The sequence below is a fragment of the Lepidothrix coronata genome, unplaced genomic scaffold (assembly GCF_001604755.1).
Source record: "Lepidothrix coronata isolate B3197 unplaced genomic scaffold, Lepidothrix_coronata-1.0 Scaffold45, whole genome shotgun sequence".
Classification (NCBI taxonomy): Eukaryota; Metazoa; Chordata; class Aves; order Passeriformes; family Pipridae; genus Lepidothrix; species Lepidothrix coronata.
The window spans coordinates 4,543,887-4,567,210 of record NW_016690225.1 but is presented as its reverse complement, the minus strand read 5'-3'; the positions used below and the strand labels follow the sequence as shown (position 1 = coordinate 4,567,210).

The following is a 23,324-nucleotide window of genomic DNA, read 5'->3' as shown; positions in this document are numbered from 1 at the left end:
GTGTATTCACAGGATGCTTTCTTGTACCAGATAAGACATGTCCATGCAGGAGTAGGAGAACAATTCTTGTTTGTCCGTAAGCGCTCACCGGACACAAATCAGTCCAGAAGGCAAATAAGCAACATCCAGCAGTTGCATACGTTAACTAAATAGATGCATTTGTCAACTATTCCGCCTGCCAGCACAGCTTGCTGACTTGGGGTTTTTTTCTTGTCCACTGAGCAAGAAAGCATCAATTCCCACTTATTTCTCAGCACTCTGGGTTTTGCCATTTGCCACCAGACCCATACCAGCACATTCATGCCCAGGCAGCTGGTGGCAGGCAGAGAAGAAGAAGATTTCATGGAGGAGGTCTCTGCTCAGATGCTGTGGAAGTGCAGCACAGGCGGACAGCCAGATCCCAGGCAAGAGCACAGAGCAACAGCAGCAGCTGCCAGGCAAGAGAGCAGATCCCATGTGAGGCTGCAGGACAAGATCAGAAGACCTAAGAGTGCTTCTCCCTAATTAGTTCATATCCTCACTGTAAAATAGCTGGGTCACTAGACCAGGCTGAACTGAAACAAGTGTTCAAGCCTTTTCTCGGTCAGAATTTCTAGTTTGAAAAAACACTGGTTATCCCGCTTTCAGTGCAGGAGAGGAAAAGGGGAACACTTTGATGGCAGAAGGGAGATAATCCTACAGTACAGATAACAGGTATGTCTTTGAGAGCAGACAGCTGAATTAAAAAGGGTAAGCATATGTGTGCATGCACGGATACAAACAAGTGAGCTGAAGTCTTAGAGGGCAGAGCAAAGAGTCTACACTGCTCTTCAGCAGGATGGACCGATGGATGCTCTGCAGGAAAGCTGCTGCCGGCTCACCCAAGCCTCTAAGGAAGCTCCAAATAACTTTTTGAATAAAATGTACCTATCACACAATACACAATGAATGTGGCGTCCTGAGGATGACCATCTCAGGTCATCCTAACATCTCTAAAGAGACTTTTAATTGGGTTGTAAAGCAGCTAAAAAGAATAAACACTTCAAATAAAAAGCAGTAATATCAAACCACCTGCTACTGAAAGTAGAACAGTTAAATACCCTTGCTGTGGAGTTCTGAAACTACCCTGATAACTGAAGACAAAAGAAAACACAAGTTTCTAAATTTGCAACTGTGATCCATTTTGGAAGGAAGGAAAACATAAAAATAAGGCTCATGGAGTACATGGGACACTGGTCTTCTAAAGACTGACTTTTAAAATCTTGGACCCTGCTCAGACCTTGCATAGCAGCAGCTCTCTCCTTACATAGTGTTGTGACTATTGACAGGCTTCTGAGGAACCATCTTTACTGTTAGGGTAATCCTAAATTAGCATATTTATCTTTTTTTAATTCTGTAATTATTTTCATATAAATGACAGCGTATATGCCATAATATGGCAACTGTGTGGAGAGACTATTTTGGAATGAGGATATCCTGATGTCACAAGACTTGTGTCCAGAACAACCACACTATCAATACAGTCAAAAGCTCAGTTTAACCATAAGCTACAGAAACGGGTAGTAACTAGCATATCATGTAGCAGGAATCCACCTCTACAGTAGGTATGAAATATAAACCATACACATTAAACAAACAGTATTAGTCCTATTGGGTATCACAGTAAAGAACCGTGTTGAGATTTTGTTATCAAGCATCTTGCAGAGCCAAATATGGCTTAACAAGATCTGCCCACACACAGATTTCCTCAGTAGATGCCATAGCAAAGCCATCACTCCTCAGTTCACAAAGTAAAGCTGAGATCTGAGTCAGCAAAAAGAACCAGCACAACCTATCTACCAAGATTACAAAAATCCATTTCATTCTCCCATTGCACACACACTTGCACCTTTTTTAGAGTTTTGAGACTCAAGGCTTGGACACAACACCAAACTGTGAGGCTACAGAGGACTTGCACAGAAGAACAGACAACTTGAGTCCCCTTACCTGCTGCCAGCTGGAGAGTCACCACAGACAGGTAATGCAAATCTGCCAGCACAGAGCAACTACAGCGATGCTATGGGCTTGCATAACCAAGTCCTTGGTAGGCACATTCAGTGGAAGTAAGAGTAGCAGCAGAAAAGTCTACTAGACTTTGATCACAGAGACAGCAACTCACAGGTAGACACAGAAGTGCAAGAGGCTCATCTCCTACAGAAGCAAGGGGGTTAGCGTGCATCCAAGAAGGGGTTGGATAGTGGGACAGTTAAAATGGCACTCCTGCAGCTGGGAAGGGTAGGAAAGACACCACAGTGCCTAATACCCAGCATTCACTGCCCAGTGTAAAAGCTCACAGGGATTTCTTCCTATGTTAAAAGAGCTGAATAAAACAAGCTGCAGACTGACTGTCAATGCCTGTGAAAGGTATATGACATTAAAAACAAAAATCCAGGCTTCCACAGCTCACCTGTTAAGAGAAAACATGGGTAAGATGGAAATTTTTTTCAAATAAGAATACTACAGTTAAATTAACACCTTCAGGGCATTTTAAGGAGCATACAATACCATGACAAAACCACATAATTGAAATCTGGAGGATTTAATATTTGTCAAAGGCAAACAAAAACCCCCTTCTTGAAGAAGAGGGGTACTAAAAAGGAACACACCACCCCTCCAAGAACACAGCATACGTACATCGTATACATAATCCCAAATATAAGCATGCATTAAATTAACTATAGAAACTTTATGCATCGCCCCTCCTGTCTAGAAGAAGCTACAGAACAAGAAAAGCCATTAACATTTTAATGAATCTCAGATGGCAGGGCCCTAAGCTTTAAGAATTTGGCCTCCAGGGGTTGTGGAAGAAGAAAAGGGAGGATGGAGTCACTGAAAGAAACCTCTGGGTGATGAGCAGCATGGGAAGCAGCCTGCTACAACTCACAGGGATCTGAAACACACTGCATACACTTTGGGAGAGAGGGAAGCTTAATGAAGTGCCAGCTGAGGCAAGAAGGAAAAACTGCAGAAATTCAAGGACATCTTTCTACCTTTGGAGATTGGACCTTCTGAATCCCAGGGTCTTTCAGGACTTGACCGAGAGAGTGTGCAAGTGTTGTGGAGAAACAAATAGCACACAGGCACTTCTGACTCTGCTTAAAGCAGAATCTTTCCCCCTATCATGGAGAGCAAAGGCTTGCACTGAAGCTCAATGCAAAGCACTGGCGCCCTTCAGGGGGACAAATGCTTTGCAGAGACATCAAGCAAGGATGCTTAATTGACCCAGTGTCTTCACAAAATTCCACTGTGACATGAGAATCCAGGAAAAGTTTTACTAAGCTTGAGGAGTCCGAGGGAACCAGCAGTAGCTTCAGACATGCAGCAGTAAAGCATCTATTTCAGAAGATTTCTCGGAGAATACTCCGAGTCTTAGACATGCTTTGCCAGCAACTCAGAAGCTCAGGCATCTGCTATTGAAATCCTACAAGTCAATTTGTTTTAGCCTTAGAACTAGTACATCAGCTTTTTGAACAACTTAATACCAAGAGGCAGAGATAACCTAGATTGTCAAATAACCTTCAGAGTGTTCACTATCACTATGCTGTTTCCTTAGCACAGCTTCCCTGTCTTCATATTCCAATCATTGATTCATCCATGCAACCTTTGCTCAAATAACAGCCTCGATCAGACTAGAAACGTACGGTGGGGATGCTTCCTAGGAAAATCTGCATGAACACGTGGCCTTGCAGAGGAATAAAAAACAGCACCAACATGCAAATAATCCAGGAAAATTTAAGACTATACAGCTCCTAGACTGCCCAAAATCTTTTTCCTTCTGCTTCACTGAGGTTATCCTTACCCTCCCCAGAGACTACTCTCACGGTCACCCAAGATCACAGGGAGCATCAAGTTTACATCAGCTGAAGATTTTTTAGTTTTATTTCTTAGAAGGATTTTTGTAGTTCTAGATTCACTTATTAACCAAAAAACTGCTAAAGGAATTCATTATATAGCACATTTTAACATACACTAGCATACCTTGGGCATTTTAAAACACCTGAGAATTTAAGAAAGACACATTTAAGAGTTTCCTTGTTGACCCTTCCTGAGTGCCTACAAACTAGGACTACTTAGGTGGTGAATAAAACTGCATGGTACAGGCACCCAGAGCTACCTACAAAGAGTTGGAGGCATCCTGCCTGAAGGGATTTATCCCACCTCTGGATGCAACACCTCACCACTCACACAAAACATAGCTGGCCACTGCAGTCTGGAAGCACAACCAAGTCCAGCCATAAGATACACTCACCATGTCATGAGGCTACATGACCATACACTGGCCAAAGGATTAGAAAGTAGGAGTAAAGAAAATATTATCATTTTATTATGAGGGAAATGGAAGTACTCTCTTTATTCAAAACCTTTTCTTCCTCCTGATGAGAAGTTAAAATAGAAAAAGCTATTCCTGTACATAGAACATTAAATGAATTTATATTTGTGCTTTTAAGATCTTAAGGAAACAGAATGGCCAGAACTGAAAGCAATTAGTGCACTGAACCAGACAGCTAGAACAACAAAAAACACAGAACAATGATCTCTTATTTCCCAAGTTCAGATGTCACCATCACACTTTCCTATTCATGCAGCATACTGCATTTTGAAAAGTAGGGCTGTTTTTCTCTGCCTGAAAGGAATACAAAGAGTTCCTATTTTTTTTTCCTAAGTACTCTTGGGTAGTTAGAAAACAGGACAAACCTGTGGCAGGCTAAGAATCTGACATACTGAAAGGTAGGTTCAAAATACAAAGCTAAGAAATTAAAATACTGTAAATCCCAAAAACCTTATGTGACATTTCCCCTACAGCATCCCAGATGGTGTGTGTTTTGCCTTTTAATTTGGAGAACTGTGAGACAACCATGAAATGACCAAACAGCAAAAAGCAGTATTAGTTATCTTCTACCACAGCCCCCCAGCACCACATAACACGGTGCATTTTCCATTTGAAGAGTCAAGTCATGCAATAACTGTGATATGATTAAGCAGAGGGAAGCAGTATCAGTCACCTTCTGCAATGAACGACAGAGAAGACAAAGTAATGCAATAAAATGGGCAATTAACACTGAACCTTGGATATAGGAAAGCAACTGCTCTCTGCCACCTGCCGTAGTCCAACCCATCACTGGAGAAAATACTTCCCTGTGCAGTAACTTCTAATGACACACATGCATCTACCCAACCATAAATGTTCACACCATCTGTTCTCATTACAGTTGAGTTCTCAAGCCAACTTCCAAGTCAGGCTGACAAGAGTTCACATGGCTCTGATCCACCAGCTCTTTTGCAGCTAGTTATTCATTTGTGATGAGAATTACTAAACCAACACAGGGTTTCTTTTTGTATAAGGTCTGTCACAGACAGCACCCAACTCAGCCAAACTCAGTAGCCAAAATACTGCATCAATTAATGCTCACGTATTTCTAAAAGGTTATAACTAATCTGTTTCTTCTGTCTCTCAGATGTGGGGGTTTTTCCCAGTTTTCATCTCTTAAAAGGTTTTGCAAGTGTGCATAAAATTATATGGTTCACAGAAATCTTTCGGCAATTGCCTGGAGACTCATTACGCTTCATCAATTATATTATCAGATAAAGATGGAATTAAAAGCACCAAACAAATAAAGGAAATATGCTATAGGCCACTGAATATTCTTCAGTCACAAAGGGTCAATGTGAAGTTAAACTGTAAAGGAAAAAAGGCTCCCGTTACGGTATTTATTTTCTTGAATATACAATTACATCCCTCATTTATTTACAAGGTTACGCAACCATGATTGCTCCCACCCCTTCCATCACAGCTCAGAGAGCATTTTGTACATATCCACTGCGTGTAAGGAGGCAAAAATAGCTGACAGTTGCTCTAATTTGGTAACACAGATTCACTGTTTCTAGATCAGTGGGTCATAAGGCTGCTTAAAGGTGACCCACCAGCCCCTGAACTTCTTGTAGAACTGGTAAGTTCACCAGGCCACAGGGAAAAAAAATGTTTTCGCTCCATCACAATGCAGGACAATATAAGCAGCAAACATTACAAGCAAATGATAAACCCATGTGGTTTCCAACAACATGTTTTAAAAGACAGTTTCTCCCAGCATTCTTTTCTGAATTTATCTCTGCAGATGACAAACGGACTGATTCTTCTTCCAGAAGTACAACTAGAAATACTAGCACTCTGCCTCTTGCTAATCCCAGTAAAAAGGAGATAAGGATAAGGAACTGGACTTCTAACTCATAGGCAGCCTTTTTTTAGGACAGAAAGCAGCTTCATTTTTTTAACCTCTTTTTTTCTTTTTTCTTTTTTTTTCTAGGCATTTCAGAGAGCTTGTGAAAAGAAATCAACATTATGACACATACACATATAAAACTAGGATGTAAAGCACTTTTTAAATTGGAGAATCAAGCAGGCTCTCAGAAAGGCAGAACTACATTTAAGTGTTATTTTATTCCTGTATTTCCACTATCAGCTCTCCTCTGCTCTTTTCGCTCCCCCCATCTAGAACCAGTGGCAAATCCACGAATTACATGAAAAAGTGTTCTGCAGGACACTGATAGCAACTTCTGAGTCAGAAAAAACCTATCAACTTAGTTTCCTAAACCATGTCATAGGACAGCATAGAATCAAACAAATTAACGTTGGAGCTTACCATTTCGAGACAAATCAAGTTCCACCAGCTGCATGAAATTTGCTATTTCAGGAGGGAGCCGCTGGATTTCATTATCACTAAGTCCAAGTTTCCGTAACTTCACAAGCTGGAAGAAAGGCTGAAAGAAAGAAAAATTACATATCAGAAAATATTCATATAACTCAGATATAAGCATCATAAATGATGAGGAATAACTGGAAGCCGCTTTCAAAATGTAAGCTAATTAAAGTTATTGCTTGACACTAGTTATGCACATCCCTTTCAGACCTGCATCAGAATAAACATTTTGTTTTAATTTTTACATGCAAACAGACTATAACCTGTGTTTTACCTAAAATGAAAATCTATGTTAAAAACAAAAATCTGTAAAGCTTGCCATTAAAGATCATTGCAGACAGACACTAGCAAAATCCAGAGTGCCTGCTTCAAAATCATTAATGGGGTGAGGTTACCCAGTAGAGTAATTAAAAGCATCCTAATTATACACCGTGGCTCATTAGGAAGTTAATGCAACTTCTAAAGAACAATCCAGAAAACTGACAAAGAGTGGCTGACAAGGTCTTCTTCACTGGTGAGCGCCAAAACCAACTAGGTTACAGAGCCAGCCTCCCTCAGGAAGACTTTCTTTCCAGCCTCATATACACCGCCTGCTCCATGGCCCAGTTTCAGAAGGACTAATGAAAGTTGGGCAGGATACACACAATTTCAGGTCTTTCTTGCTTGAGGAAAAACCCAGCTCAGCCCTGTCTCTACAGTGAGGACACAGGGACAAAATGCAGACAGGATGCTAACTTTCCCAGACCCCCAGCTATGGGCTCAGAGGGTCTGGAAGCCCCCAAGACAAAAAAACACCCTAAGAAAACTGGCCAAGCTGAAAGTCAGGTCAACCCCAAGCACTGGGAGCAGCTGGTGATTGAATCTAGGCATCCCTACGAAAGTGTGGAGCTCTTATTGCAGCTTTCCTCTCTTCCAGACAGGCCTTTGAAGTGGAGTGATTGCAAGGGGTGAGGATTTGTGAAGAATTAAATGGCTTTACATACATGTCATCTTGAACAAAACTGAACAGACTCCTCAAATTTTGAGTGAGTTTTGTGCCCCCTGGAGTGCACAGGGATTTTTACCCAGCAGTCAGAACCCGTGCATCTCACCCACTCGTGGCATGTGTGCATGCCTGTGTACCAAAGATTTTGCCATGCAGGGTAACTGGAAGATACTAGTAAGTCTGGGCTATCTGCTTGCATTTAATCACCTACAATCCCTTCTTGGAAATTAGCACCTTTTTTTAGCTTTTATTTTATATAAGTGCTGGAGTGTGTGATCTAAATGTCACTCAGTTGTAACTCAGACTGACAGAAAAAGGGGCAGTAAGACAGGCACCTTACTAGGACACAAGGTAAAAGTAGAGTGTCATGAAGGTATTATAATGCAGGTTTTCAATCTTAGTTGGAGTGTCTTGTGATCAAGTTCATAAATCAGGTTTTTAAGTGCATTTTGCACTTCAGCACCAATCTTTCGATATACACTGTGGTTCCCTGTCACGGAAAAATAAAACACAACTGAAACTAATGTGTTTTCCCTCAAAAATATGGCTTCCTTTTAGGGGATAAAAAGGATAGAGTTTTAGAAAGTTTATAAACACTCAGCAACGAAAGATGCACAAGACCTGAATATGACATTCCAAAGGCATTTTTGAGTCAGAATGGCACTCCACCCCCCCCCATTAAAAGTGTTTGCTAACACAGTTGAAACTGTAAGAGGAAGATATAAAAAATGTCTACAATTCTATGTTTTTAGTTCCCAAAACAACATATATTCCAATTAAAATAGCCACAAATGCTTTTTAATCCTTCATTGCCCTCAAAAGATCCCTAGCTGCACTTTCATATCATTACCATTCTTATCTTTAAACAAATGTAGCCCTTTTGATAAATATTTATCAATATGACTAAACCAAGAATCCATCAGAAGCTTAAAAAAGCACTTAAAGACACTTTTGTGAAAACATAGCAGGAGTACACCCCACAGAAGAGATCCAAATCTGTTCTAACACTCCAAAATAAATACTTGCCAAAATGTGTTCCTCAATACAGTGTGTAGCTGCTAAACTATATGACAGTTATAAATATTGATGTTCTACTACAAATCTTCTCCTAAGCAACAGTTGTCCCTGCCAGAGATATTCAATGGCAAGTGAGTAAAAACAGAAGGAACATGGTTAAAAGACAGAACCATCATCAAAAGCCTATTAAGATCTAGACATCCCCAGGAAGGTTTGAGGGCCCTGACAGCACCATGTGTCAATGCTGTACATATTCATTAAGTGTGCAGAGCACATTTGCAACAAGCAATATTACACAATATTTAAAAAGGCATTCCTGTTTAACTATTTAAAAGAAAAATTAACTGGGAGTTTAATTTCCAGTTTGCATAACAATTTCTAATGAATTACACCATTTCCTAGATAAAATCAGAAACTGCAGTTACGTGAATGGCATTTCTTTGAATTCCTCCTTTGTTTTTTCCCTATAAACTACAGGACTCAATCACTCTTGCATGTTTAGTGCATCCTACTTGCATTTCAGTAACTACTCTTCCTTTATCTAAAGCACATCATTAGTGCTCTGAAGCACTGCTGGTGAAGCAAGCACCTCCTTTCAGCCATATATGTTCTACCTTTCAAAAAGACCACAGAGAACAAAGAGAATTAAAAGCTTATTGAATAGAGTTCAACAAAGGTAAACATAGATACGTGTGTGTGCATAAATATCTGCACTTTCTTAAATATATGCCCCCCCGAAACACGTTCCTAATTTAATGTATCCAACACAGTTCTGCCTCTATCTGAAAAGCTCTAACACGATCCAAGGTCCAATGGGGTTATTGGCCAGAGCAGCACATCCACCCAGCATGCTCTAATAGCAGGTTTTGATTGCAGACCCAACATCTCAACAAGTATCTCGGCAACACTTTTAATGCCAAGATACTTGTTGAGATGTTGGGTCTACAATCGAACAGCCTAATTAATAGTGCTTCAATGAGACAAATAATTCCATGAGCATAAGCACTGAAGAAGCCTACAACTTGCTATTTAGTGACAATTTCCAACCCTCGATTGAAGCTTTTCCTGCTATCAAAGAATTTATAGAGTTTTCCATTATATAGATTTTCTAAGAACATACATCTTGAACAGATCCCTTCTCTCACTGGAAAATTAACCAAGTCTCTCTCACCCGGACACATAGTTTTAAAAAACTTCATTCTGACAAAATTGGGTCGATGTCAGCCAACGGAATTAAAAAAAGTAAGAGATAAGTGCATGACTCACTGAGAAGTATAAACAGACAGTGTGATCCCACAGTCCTCATTTTTTATACCTTTTTTTTAAGAATACTACAACTGACACTCAATTCTAGAAAAAAAAGTGAAGAGAATTAAGACAAACTAGGATTGATAAATACTTTCTCCTGTAAAAGTGCCCAAAACAATGTATCTCTCTGTTTCTTTCAATGATTCACTCCTGCAACAAAAAACATTCACGCCTGAGAATCTTCCCTGAGTGCTTCAGCACCTCACCATATGGGAATAATAAAAATCATAAATGGAAATAGATGATGACAAAAGGCAGTTGAAGTAAAACACAGGGCACGAAGACTTATTTGCAGCTAACGCTGTTTAAGGGGAGGAGCAGTGTCTCCCTGCTAGAGCCCTTCCAGGGCTACAAACATGTCACACTCCAAGTTCATTTGGCACAGGTAGCATAACTAAATGTTTACTGTGTTAAGTAAAACATTTCCATAAAAAGGCTACTACTATCAGCAAAGAGAATTAAAATTAGAACCCTTATGAAATCTACTGCCTAATTTTCATCATGGGCCAGCAGGGGAGCAGAAATCAGAACAAGATGGAAAGGAGGAAGAAAACTGCAAATGAACTTGTTTCACGGTTACATTCACACAGGATAGAATGAGGGGGTTTTTTTGCAGGTACTTGAGCTGTTGCTGACTAGATTAAAAATTTGTAAGCACTTGCTCTTATGTCAAGTTTGCCTTAGACACCAATATGGATTTTCCACATATGCATGTTGCCTCGGCTTTTGAGGTTTCGTCAGGCAATTACAGTATTATATTCAAAAAGGAATTAAGTAAGCTATCATGACACAGTATATTACTAGGTTCTCATTCTTAAATATATCTATATTTATTTCACCCATTTTCCAAACCTACAACTGACCAACTAAAGGTTATCTGTGCTTTAGAATTAAGAAGTGACACAGTAATTTAAATATAGTTTAACTCCCAATTGCATTTCTGTTTCAAATCTTACTTCAGGCTCCATTTTCTTCTACATTATAAACAAAAATTAATGGGGACACCCTTCACTTTATTTACTTCCAATCATCAGGTGTCCTCCTTCAATCATCGGATAAGAGAAATTACAGTCAATCCTTCCCCTACTCTTTTTATACTGCCTCTTCAGGCAAACACGAGCAGAAGCAGCAATTTGATTATGGTAAGCAAAGCAGTGAACAAGAGATAAAGCATCAAATCCGCGAAAAGCATCAAATCCATGAAATAACCTTGCAAGGAACTGGAGACTTTGCTGAGGAGGTAGAGAGCACTGTCAACCATGTTGCAAGGTTATTTCACGGATTTGATGTTTTATCTCTTTTTCACTGCTTTGCTTAACATAATCAAATTGCTGCTTCTGCAAAGGGCCCCTAGAAGTTAGTGTTTTGCCTGCACCATTGCACAGCTTCAGTAAGAACAGGGGAAGCCCAACTTCTCTTTAGGCGAACATGCTGCTTGGTGGTCAGGACACTATGAGGAGAATGAGGATTAAATCCCGTAATGAAGCAGCAGCACTGAATTCAAGCATTCTGCTTCCTTGGGATGGGTCTAATAACCAGGCTCTGGCACAAGCATACATGCACATTCTCCCTGTTTGTCTGAAGGGCAAAGGCAGAGAGGGAAGGGAGAGCTTTTCCTCATTCCTCCCCACCCCATTTCTGTAGAAGTCATTGATAGAATGGTCTTCGGAAGACCATCAATACGGGTCACTCAGTGCTAAGGATTCCAAGAGGGTAGGACACTCAATGCCCTACACTAACCAACTGGTGGGATTTCAAACATCACTTCTACTCTGGTCACCCAGTGGACACACCAGTCTGGAGCTGACAAGAGCCACAGCCACGCTTACACACTGAGCGAGCTGCAATGCACCCTGCACTGCACTCAAGCCTCAAGGCACCCCCAGCTGAAATCCACAACTAACTTGTAAGCAAAAGAACTCTTTCTAGGATGCAATCCTGTACATCATTGTCTTAAAATCCATCCCTGAGACTCCTGCCAGTAGCACAGGTGGGAGCACTGAGGAAACCGGCAAGAGCACAGAAAACAGACACCTTCCTCTAGAAGCGCATTCAAACCAGCTGCACAGTGAAATGCTGCAGAAGCCGAGTCCTACTTTGGATTCATGAAGTGTGAAAGGAGCTCTCACCAGACTCAAGTGAAGCCTAGCATGGCCATTATCAGCTTGACATCTCCCACAAAGCCTGCTAGCAACACCAGGATCCCTCAAGTCACTCCACCTGCTTTCACCTCTGAGCAAGGACAGCTGGCAAGGGCAACAGGGTTTCACAAATACAGATCCCACATGATCCTTTGGGCCAAACATACTTTAATTTTCAAATAAAGTACTACACGAGATACTGAAATGATTTCTGAGGGCAGGGGCTAACTCACAGTGCAGCACAGCAGAGTTATCATCCAACTGATGACTCTGCATCAAACTGATGGCTCTGCATCTCCTCTCCAGCCATGAGGAGATGCAGCAGCAGCTGGTAATGGACAACAGCACACTGACCTCTGCCCACCTGCTCAGTGGCAAGCTAGCAAATAGACAACTGCTCCATGCAGCTGAGGTCTCTAATTCTGTCTTCACATACATCATGGGCAAACCCAGAACTGTTACAGACACATAGCATGGTGAAATTCTGTTTCATTTGCCCAGCTATGTCTGTAGAATATATTCAAGTCTTTGGTCTTGCAGCATCCTAGTACCAACTTTGTCTTTATGAATATTAATGAAAAACATAATGGAGGCGGACATTCCAGCGGGAGTCCATACAAAACATGAATAAAATTACCAGATTTCAAAATAAGAGGAAGCATTAATGAAAGATCATGGGCACGTATCCTAAACAGAAACAGATGCTGCGACTGCTGTCTTCCCCACCAATGGATGCTTTAAATCCCAAAAAAGCATCAGTCAAGCAAGAAGGGCTATGGGGGAAAGTTCTAGAGGAGATAGAGCAAGAAGTATAACCAATGCCTCACTGAAGCTGGCATTCTACACCTACTTGCTATGTTTCTGGCACCCTATTTTCAAAGCACCTGCCATTTTCTGAACTACTGAAAAGGATAGGCCAATTGCAGGTCCTAGTCTCAGTTGTTACCATCCATTTTAAAAAACAAATAGGGGACTATCCACTAGCCATCAAAAACCAATACACTGGAGCACTGAATCAAAATGCTGCTGCACTACTGAGCGATGCATCGAGCAGGTTGCCTCATACTGTTTCCTGGCAGGCAAGGACTTACTTTCTCTTTTATGTCAATTAAGCAGAAGCAACAAAGGTTAAAGCACACTCAATGTCATAGCTGTTCCAGTACAGTGGTGGGAAGGACTACCTCTGCCTTTAAGAGAAGCCAGAAAACATCTGCTACAACAAAATATGGATTCATTTCAGTCAAATGCATTTGCCATTTGGAGGAAAAAAAAAAAAAAGAACACAACCAAAGCCCACATTTAATCTCACTAATGAATTTCTAGCATGCATTTTTCCAGTATACAACACTGTTGGCAGGAGGTAGTGTCTTTTTTTAGACCAACTGATATAATTAGAAAATCAAATTTATTTTAGAGCTACTGATACATAATCTCTGCCCACAAACCTTGTCTCATCTGTGTACACTACACAGAGAAGGGGATGCTACTGGTTTACTACAACAGTACCTCCCTTACAAAAATGTCCCTGAGTGGCAGCATAAACATCTTTCTTACCAACCTCTTCCAAGCAGAATCCTAAACATAACAAGGTTTGTTTTCTGAAGTCCAGTGTTGTGATGCTGCTTATTGCCCTGTTCCCTCCTCTCAGGACCCTAAACTCCACCATCTCACAGTCACTACAGCCAAGGTGACCAAGGTCACCACAGCTACTGCAACCCTGACCTTCACATTTTAACCCGCCCTTTCTTATTTGTAAGTATACAGCCTAACAGAGCATCTCTGTCCATTGATTCCTTGAGTACCTGGTTTAGGAAGCCATCAATGCACTCCAAAAACCTCCTGAATTGCTTATGTCCTGTCGTGTTGCCCTTCCAGCTGTCACAGTGGTTCAAAACACATGTGATGACCTGGGCCTGCAAACATAAGGCTTCTTCCAGTTATGTGAAGAAGGCATCATCTACTACTTCATCCTGATCAAGCAGTCTACAGCAGATATCCAAAACAATGTCACCAACTAATCCCAACCTGCTCTCAGTTGGCCCGTCCCAAAGCAAAACTTCACACATCCCTGCTGCTCTCTCATACGAAGTGCAACTCCCCATCCTTGCCTTCCTGGTCTGTCCTTCTTAAAGAGCCTGGGTTCATCTGTTGCAGCACTCCAGTCACGTGAGATATCCCACCACATCTCTCCGAACCCAAGGAGATTATATACACTTGAAAAAAGACATTTACAACTTGAGAAGTCATAAGCACAAATTTAAAGAGAGATATAGTAAATCATCATCTCTTTCCATAGCAGATTCCTGGCCACTGACCAAACAAGTGTCTTTCAGGCTTATGGTTGCATAATGGCAGAAACTATGGTAGAACAGTGAAATTCATGCCAAAATTTGGAAATTTTTTTCCTGAGAAAGAGGGGTGGTATGGGAAGAATAAAGGGACTTCTTAAGGAGCTTTCACATTATTTTGGTAAGGTTAACAGCACCCTGGATTTCAAAACCACACATAATAGATACAGACAGTGCTGAATGCCAAGCAGCAGGAGACCATCGGCATCTCTCAGAAAGAAAGTGGGGCACAGGAAGAGGCCAGGATTTGACAGGTTTGTCAGGGAAGGGGTCTCGCATCAATCACATCAAATAACTCTACAGAGAAGCTTTAGAATGTAGCACCAACAAGAGAAATTACAGATGGAAGATAGACTGTAAGCTCAAACAGAGAAACTAAATGATTCAGAGCTGCATTAGATTAGGTTTACAAACACTACATAAAAATCATTCCCCAAATTAAAAAAAAGAGCTCAGCAGACTCTTAAGCTAAACTACGTGCATACAAAACTTTTTTTTTTTTTTTGCCACTGGAGTTTTCCAGAAACAGCACCTGCAAAAAGTCTCATGGGAAAGTGGTCATTATCCTTTGAGTTAAACAACTGAGCAGCAGCAAGACATAACAGGAGCAAAACAAGAGTTATAAGCTATTTCTACCACCCACCAATGCAAAGAATACCAGTGATTTAATACAAAGGCCAAAACATAATACTGCATTCAAAGGTTCATAAGATATTTTTTTCTTTTCATCAGTGGAAAAAAATACACAGAGATTCAGTATTGTACTGCAAATTCCAGGCACAGAGAAATTAAGTTGACAGGATGTATTTGCCCTTAAATTCCAAAGTACGCAAGCAGAAAACAACTACAGACTTTCATCAACTACAGACTGATCTATAGAACTGAAAGCATTTTATTTTTATCTGATGCTTTTCATTAGAGAAGCTATTGAAACACATCATGCAGAATGTGTTATTTTCTTCTATCAAAGCAATTTGCCAGAAAGCCTACTCTCCAGTGAAGAATAGCTTTTGACATGTAGCAAATTATATACTACACATTAGAGCTTGAGTTGAAAAAGTCTTCAAGTTTTCACTCCTAAGGAAAATAAAAATGCTACGAGTTTAGAAAAAAAACCCCACAAACTACATTTTTAAGTTGCTCTATGCACACTGGAGACCACTTACTATGTTTTTTTCCAATGAAATCGGATACACTAAATATTCAACAGAAGACACTTAGGATCCAATACAGGAAAAGGAATTATTTAAGCAAGTTAATAGCCACACTCTACCACCAACTCCATACATAGCCCATCCTTTTGAGACCAAAGGGTGCAGCTCTTTAATTTGTCTTGTAAAGCAGAAGTGGTGAGAAGCATGCTGACAGCTAGAAACTGCTGTTCTGTGGGAAAGCAGCCACATCTGCCAAGAAAGGCTAGAGAGAGACCTCAGTATTGTGGAAAACCACCAGCAGCTTAATAGTACACAGCCTGCTCCTCCAGCACATCCCACCAGGCTGGCTTATCCTGCAGGAAGGGCAAGAGCAGAGAAGGGAACCTGGGAGGCAGCAGAAGGGAAAGGGAAAGACCAGGGTACTAAAAAAGAAATGTTTGCAAGGGCAGTCAAGAATCCAGCACAGAAGGGACAGGAGAGGAAGCAAAACGTCAGAAACAGAAGGCAGACAGAGCTGTTTAGGCTGGAGGAAGTAAGGAAGATGCTGGAACATCAAGGACAGGAGAGGATGGGAAAGTATGAACATGCAGGGCAAGGAGTCTGAGACACCAGTGGTAACAACAGTAAAAGGTCGCTGTCAGCAACTTGTGCTGTCATAAGCACAAGTTTTCCATCACATAACTGGGAACGGGAGCAAACAAGGGACCCAGGGATCCAACAGAGTCATTAAAGAGACCTTGAAAAAGAATCAGTTTATTGACATGGGAAACCAAAAGAATCCCTCTGCAGTAGCAAAATGATACAAAAAATTTGTAAGTTACTGTACAAATATAAATTATTACCTTGTATTCCTAATAAGCTGACAGGTATAGCTTAGATAAAAAAGGTATTTGTAAGAAAAAGGAGGTCACAGAAACTGAATTCTTTTCCTGGTCCACATATGCATTAATGTACAAAGAAGCAAACATGGGAAGGAGTGGAAACAACGGGGGCAAAGAGATCGATCTCCCTCTCCTTCTCAAACATTTCAGGTGTCTTCCAGATGGACCCTTCCTACCCCTCTCCCCTTAGAAAAAGGTAAAGAATTCTACTATACATTTGGGTCAGCCAACAGAACAAAAATAAAACCAACAAAGTAATTCCTTCAAAATAATTCAAGTGTATTTCTTGTTTCTCTTTAGGATACTTCCAACGACTCTCATAACGTGCAATGCAACAACAGTGCTGGGTCTTTCTGCTGGTCATTTCTCCTAAAGATGCTACAGCAATTCTCTAAGTTTTGTCTTTTGAGGGGATTTTCATGTGTGTTCTGTCGGGTTTTTTTCAGTAACACCCTAACATATGCCATGCTCTGTTTAAGGCCTCTGAATAAGAGAGGTTTAAAGTATGCTAACAAAGACTACTTCTGTACCTCAAAATGGAGATTTTAGGGTGTATTAAAGTGTATTCTTTTACTGGTGTATTGGATTAAACCAACCAAAGAACACCTTTTATTGCTACTTGATAGAAACAGGAGCAGGGAGAAACAGGGAAAAGAGGAGAACCATGTGCATCTAACACAAGATGCCTCATCAACTTGCGTGAAATGCAGCAAGTCCATGTCTTTCACCATGCCACTTGCTGATATTTATCTCCCTCAGAAAGCTTTACATTTGAAGGGATGAAAAAAAAAGTGCAAGTGGAAGGAAAGCGGATGTCTAGAGATAAAGCCATCATTACTGTCTCTAACTTGTAGCCATGGCAAAGCTGGTAAAAGAACTCAGCAATATCTGCTTGATTTCAGAGAAGCATTACAAGACCTCCTGCCTGCTGTAATAGACCTTTCAGACCACAACTGTCCACACTGGGAAAATGAGGTCTGAACTATCCGTGTGCAGAACGAAGAGCTGAGCAGCAGAGTTGGGGGTTTCCTCCTCCATCCAACTGTGGCAACTTCTGCTGCAAGTCACAGAGTCTACAGGACTCTTCACTATTCTAAGGTGAGGCTTTACAGCAGCAATTTCCCTTAGGAGGATCACAACTACCTCAGTGACACAAACACCTTATCGGTTTTAAGGGATTATATTATGGCATCAGCACAGCCCGCAGATGACTCACCAGGAATCGGCACAGATCACTGTGAACTTCAGGACTTCCTCAAGCACAGGAAAACACTTAACTAACCAGCCAGTGAGTTACACTTGCTTAGGGCCTTACTTGCTTAGGCCTCAACTGAGCCCAAACACTGCTTGATTTTGTGTTAATGCCTCTATGCACATAGGGAAGAAACTTAATGGAGGTAAGGTCAGACTAATATAATGAATTACACTAAATTAAGGGTGTAACAACCACTAAGATCTACGCTGATCTAACAGTTTGTTAATTACACACCCTACTGATTTCTCTCGTATTTTGTCTACCACAGGTATGGTCTGTCCCAGCTTTTTGCACTTATTTCCAGTTCTGTATCTGTAGTTTGTATTGGCACTACCCTTTTAATATAAGGGGAATGAACAGTGTACCCTTGTAGCTATCTTCCACTGAGAGATCTTCCACTATTCTCCTGAACCAGATTCCTGTAGCAGAACTTTTTGAACTATTTGCTGGTAGAAAAGTTGAACAGGGCTTTTCCCATCAGTTTCCACTTTCAACAGATTAGTTTCACATCCAGGATTGTAGCCATATTTTTGTATCTGAAAATTCTGCAGCATCAACACTTACCTGAGATGATGGCGCTATATTCCATTTATCAGAAATCATTAATAAGGAACTGACAAGGAAAGTTCATAGGTTCGTGCATAATAAAAATGCCTCCCTGCATTGCTGACAAGGCACAAAGTACTTAAGGCAGATACTACAAGTATGTTTCTGTAGTTGTATTTCATCGGGTTCTTCCTAGTCCAGCTAGAAACCCACAAACATATTCCTAGAGTATATTTAGGCACTCCAGTAACATGATCTATGGACATTAAAAAAAAAAAAAAAAAGATAAACCAAACTTCTAACTTCACTTTTTACTTGATTCCACCTCAGTGCCAAGGAGCCTGGGTTGGTTTTGGGTTTTTTTAACCCCCTCAGCTATTTCTTACATGTACAGGACTTAATATGCAGTCACAGGTAAGTAATGGGAAGAAGTGGTCTTTTTAACCACCACAGGACAAAAAAAAGGCTATTACATGTATTACAGTTCAAGGAAGAGAGGAGAAACAACAGATCGTTGCACTCTATTTACAGAAATTAATACCATATAACACAATGAACAGACATCATCATTTACATTTATACACAGCAACCAGTTGGTGGTGGATTTATTACTTAAAAAAAATAATTCAGAGAGCCCCAGGTTTCAACTGGATTTCAGTCACAAGCACATTCAACACCCCTGCAATAAGACAACAAGCCTGAAAGCCAACACTAAGAAGAAAAGTCTAGTACAAAGAGACTCCTGAGTCTAGTCTGTGCACAAAGCCAGTAAAAACTGCTGGAAGTAAAAATAGCACCCACACACAGGCTATGTAAACCAGTTTTGCTCTACTTCAGAAGGATAAAGAGCTCAGTCACAACACGATGAAAACTTGTGCCTAGGTTTTCAAAAGAAAAAGCCAAATTTAATATGTCAGTTCAACTGAACATCTTTACTACTGCCTATAGGAAAACCTAGCCACCCTGATTACTCTTACTACATAGAGTGAAAAAAAGTTTAGTTAGTGCACTGAATTTCAAAAAGGAAAAAGTAAGACTGTTTAAGTCTGCGTATGAACAGAGGAACTCTGATTCAGGTGGAAACAAAGGTGCTTTTGAAAATTTTTCTGACTAGTGAGTTCAGTTTCTTGTATTCCAAGTTATTAAGAGTCCACGCATTTTTAACGTGCAACTGCCAGGTAACACTTCCCCTCTAGTGTCAAACTCTACCAACCACAGCTCACAAAGGGTTCTGAGGTGTCCAAAGTTTAAAGAGGAAACACGGAAAAAGGCCCATGGTTCATCAAGTCAGAAGTACAACATGCCTTCCACTCCACTGCATCTGTGGAGTGGAACAGTGCCTCACTGGAATCACTCTAGCAAAACCAGCAAATGCCACCTGGAGAGTCACAGCAAAAGGTACCACCTCGATGTCTCAAAACCGTGTTGAATTTAAAGTGAATTCACCTTTGACAATGCTACCAATAAAACAGTGTGCACAAAAATCAGGCTACATCTTTCAAGCGAGAAGCAAAACACTGACAACTGTGCGGGACTTACACCGAGACACAGAAAATGTTTATATGTCTCCCGTGTTTTGCATGACGACGTTTCCGGCAGAAGAAGGCAGAAACGGGAACGCTGTTACTTGTTGGAGGGTTTTGGTTTTCCCATGTACAGAGCAGACAGTATCTATCGAAAAGGGAAAAAGGGGAGGGTTGAATACCCTCCAAGGTCTCGTAATTCCGATGACGTGAACGTTAATCACAACATATACTCATGTCCTGTGACTCTGGCATTAACTCCCTGCCCTCAAACAGGACCTTTCCTCCTGCAAGACGCGGGTCTTCAGGTTTTGCTCGTGAAAGCTCGTTTACCACGGAAGCAGGGAAACGCAAAATGCTAGTGCGAAACTCCGGCTCTTTCTTTAACTCCTAGGGCTGCCACCAGAGACCGACGGCCCCGGTAACCCCGCACCGCAGCCCCGGTGCGGGCGCGGCGCCGCCTCCTCTCGCGGGCGCTGCACCGGGAGCCCGGCGGGCACCTGCCGGGGCGGCTCACCTGGACCCCGCCCGGGGCGGCGGCGGGGCCGGGGCCGCCCCCCCGCTCCCGTTCCCGCTCACCTTGGGCAGCTCGCGGAGCTGGTTGGCGTCCAGCAGGAGCTCCTCCAGGCTGCGGCTGTAGCGGTAGATCTCCTCGGGCACGGCGGCCAGCGAGCAGTGGCGCTTGTCGATGGACTCCACATGGCGGTTGCACCGCCACAGGGGGATGCAGTGGAACATCGCCCCGCCGCCGGGGACCGCGGGGCGGGCGCCGCCGCTCTCCGCCGCCCCCTCCTCGCCGCCGGCCGCGGGAGGTGCCGTCCGCTCCGCCGCCGCGCAGCGCGGGTCCCGCCGAGCCCGCGGCCGCAACCCGCATCCAGCGCGCCGCCGCCGGCGGCGGGAAGCGGCTCCGGGCGAGAGCGGCGACCCCGGGAGAACAATGGGCGGGAGCCGGAGCGGGGCGGGACTGGGGGCACCCCCCTAGTGCCTGTCGGCGGGCCGCTGCCCTCCCTGCAGGGGCATCGCGGGGCGCCGAGCGCAGCGCTGCCGGCGGCCGCCGCGCATTCCCGCGCCTGACCCGGAACACAGGCGGCCGCTCCCGCTCCCGCTCCCCCTCCCCTCCTCCCCCGTCCCGGCTGACATCAGCGGGGCCGGGCCCTGCCGCCCTGCCCCGCCCCGGGCCCGGACCCGGCCCGCCGCTCGCACACCGCCCCGCTCCCGCCCCGGCGCCGCCTCGCCCCAGGCACCCGGGGGCGAGCGCCCACACAACTTTCTGCCAAGGAAAAAGACGCTCCGGCACGGAGCTTCCCCGGCTGGAAGCGTACAGCAATGCCCGGCAGCGGGGGCTCCGCACGGTGCCGCTACGCCCTGGGTGCTCGGGGGTCCCGGGGCGCTCCCGGCAGCGGCCGGGCTCTGCCATCGCCGCGGCGTCTGCTGCGGGACCGGCCGTGTCACACGGTCCGCAACGACTGGGAGTGCCGGGCAGCGGTTTGGGACACTCATTTTACCGACTTTGGGACATCCCGATACTTACCTGAGGTGCCCGCGAACACTGAGCGGGAGCTTGCGCACCGCGCTCCCAGTTCCTTCTCAATTGTTAAAACATAACACTGTCTGGAAAGTAACACAACAAAATGTATGGAACGCTCTCTAGGTACCTTGGCCGTGGATAACGCTTTTCTTCTCAATTTACTATCCTCAAGGCTTTCTGAAATAAGCTGTTTTAAAATCCACTTTCAAAAGGCCTGATTGTAAGGTCAGAAGGGTTAGTAAAGACAAATACTCCAGCAGCCCTCTGCCCGTGTCTGTCGCCTCTGGACTCCGGCAGTCCTACTCCAAACCCCTGCGAGGGGGGTGATGTCCTCCTGAGCTCCTATGGCAAAACACAGTCTCAAAGGATCTTGTCTTTCTGGTTGCATAATAGCAATTTTGTAATCTACACAGTGACACAAAATACTTTTGAAAACAGGCGGTTAACATCAGAGCTGCTCTAGAAATACTGCTAATTTCTTGCATAATTATTATTGGGTGCAGATATAGGAATAGGAAAGAGAGGGAGTTTATTGTAATCATCTCTGTTCTTCAATCCCTGCATGGTACTGACAATACTTAATCTTACAAAGTTGCAATGTATTTATTGTTGGGTTCTTCTTAAATCAGCAGATAAATCTTGCAAGCTACACTTGTTAAATTTCTGTGGGAATTGGAGTGATCTACCTTTTTTTGGTTTTAAAGAGGACATTTTAGGTGCTTGTGTACTGTTATTCTTTGCTGACTCACAAAATGGGAAACTTTAAAAATATTACTATTTTCTTATAAATACCTTTTAAAAATCCATCAGAACCAATAGTTTCTTCCTTCCATCAATATATCCAGTAATTACAAAAAATCATTCATAAATGTGTTCACGTGTGCTCAGAAACAGGGTGGGCATGCACCAGCACCCTCAGGCCTTCCCAGCCCCATGCAGGAGGTTAGATAACTACAAGATAGGAGAAAATCAAACTAACATATTGTGCATTGGCACAGAGCTTGGCAAAGTCAGGGATCCAGGAAGCTGCCCAGTAGATCTTAGAGGTGGAGATGAGGAAGACCATCTCCATCACACTTAGTGGGTCCCAGCCAGTGGCCAGCCAGGCACTGCAGATGCACTTCTTCCAGCTGTTGGTGAGGTTGGTCCTCCATGACAGCAGGCAGAAGGGCCAGGTTCAGAAAATCAAGCTTCCCGTGGCAGCTCCACCCCAAGATCTGTCAATGGAGGTATTGAACCAGATGCAGGGAAAATGGAGGCTAAGCAGAGACAAACTGAGCAAGTATTGAGGCAAATTTGAGGCTCAAACTGTTCAAAAGCCTCTGGGACCAACTGAGATTTGCTACCAAGATCGCTTTGCCTAAATTCAGTGACCTTCATGCCTTTATTCCTAGGGAACCCTCTGAAGAAGTGAGACTATGGGGGAGCTGTGCAGTGGGGCACATGAACAAGGGAGGGCTGCAGCTGACTGCCCCTGGTATGAATAGGACATGCAGCCCTATATAGGACTACATCATGGGGATGGGTTGACATCAAAGCATTCAAAGCTGGAGAACAATGTGACTTGTTTAATTGGCAAACAGAAGGATGAGCATATTGACTCCTGATGTCCAGCTCTAAAAAACAGACATGCGAGTGGGGCCTCGGGACCTCCTGTACATCTTCTGCTCAGCGGGAAGCATTCGCATTGTCCCACAGCTGAGTCTGACACCAGACAAGAGCTCTAGTGGTGGCCTCGGTGGGAGGGATCTCATGCCTTATGATGCTCTCTGACCCACCGTCTTCTGTGCTGTTTGAGAGAAATGCCCAGCATGCCCTTGAGACAGAGAGGGCTTCGGATCCCAGCACACGGATCTATCTTGGAGGCTTGTAAACAGCTTGAGCCTTTCTTGCATGACACGGACACAAAGTTTGACATGAGGTGT

The 23,324-nt window shown here is 43.1% G+C and overlaps 1 protein-coding gene across 1 annotated transcript in view; it reads right to left on the bottom strand.

The window, feature by feature from the left end:
• LRRC1 (leucine rich repeat containing 1) overlaps positions 1–20,609 on the bottom strand; it is a 65,942-nt gene extending 45,333 nt beyond the window's left edge. Inside the window, exons 1-2 of the mRNA XM_017814576.1 lie at positions 20,451–20,609; positions 6,657–6,774 (exon numbers count right to left, since the gene is read on the bottom strand). Of these exons, the coding sequence (XP_017670065.1) occupies positions 6,657–6,774; positions 20,451–20,609 (277 nt within the window). The remainder of the gene's footprint in view (positions 1–6,656; positions 6,775–20,450) is intronic.
• Positions 20,610–23,324: the final 2,715 nt, after the last annotated feature.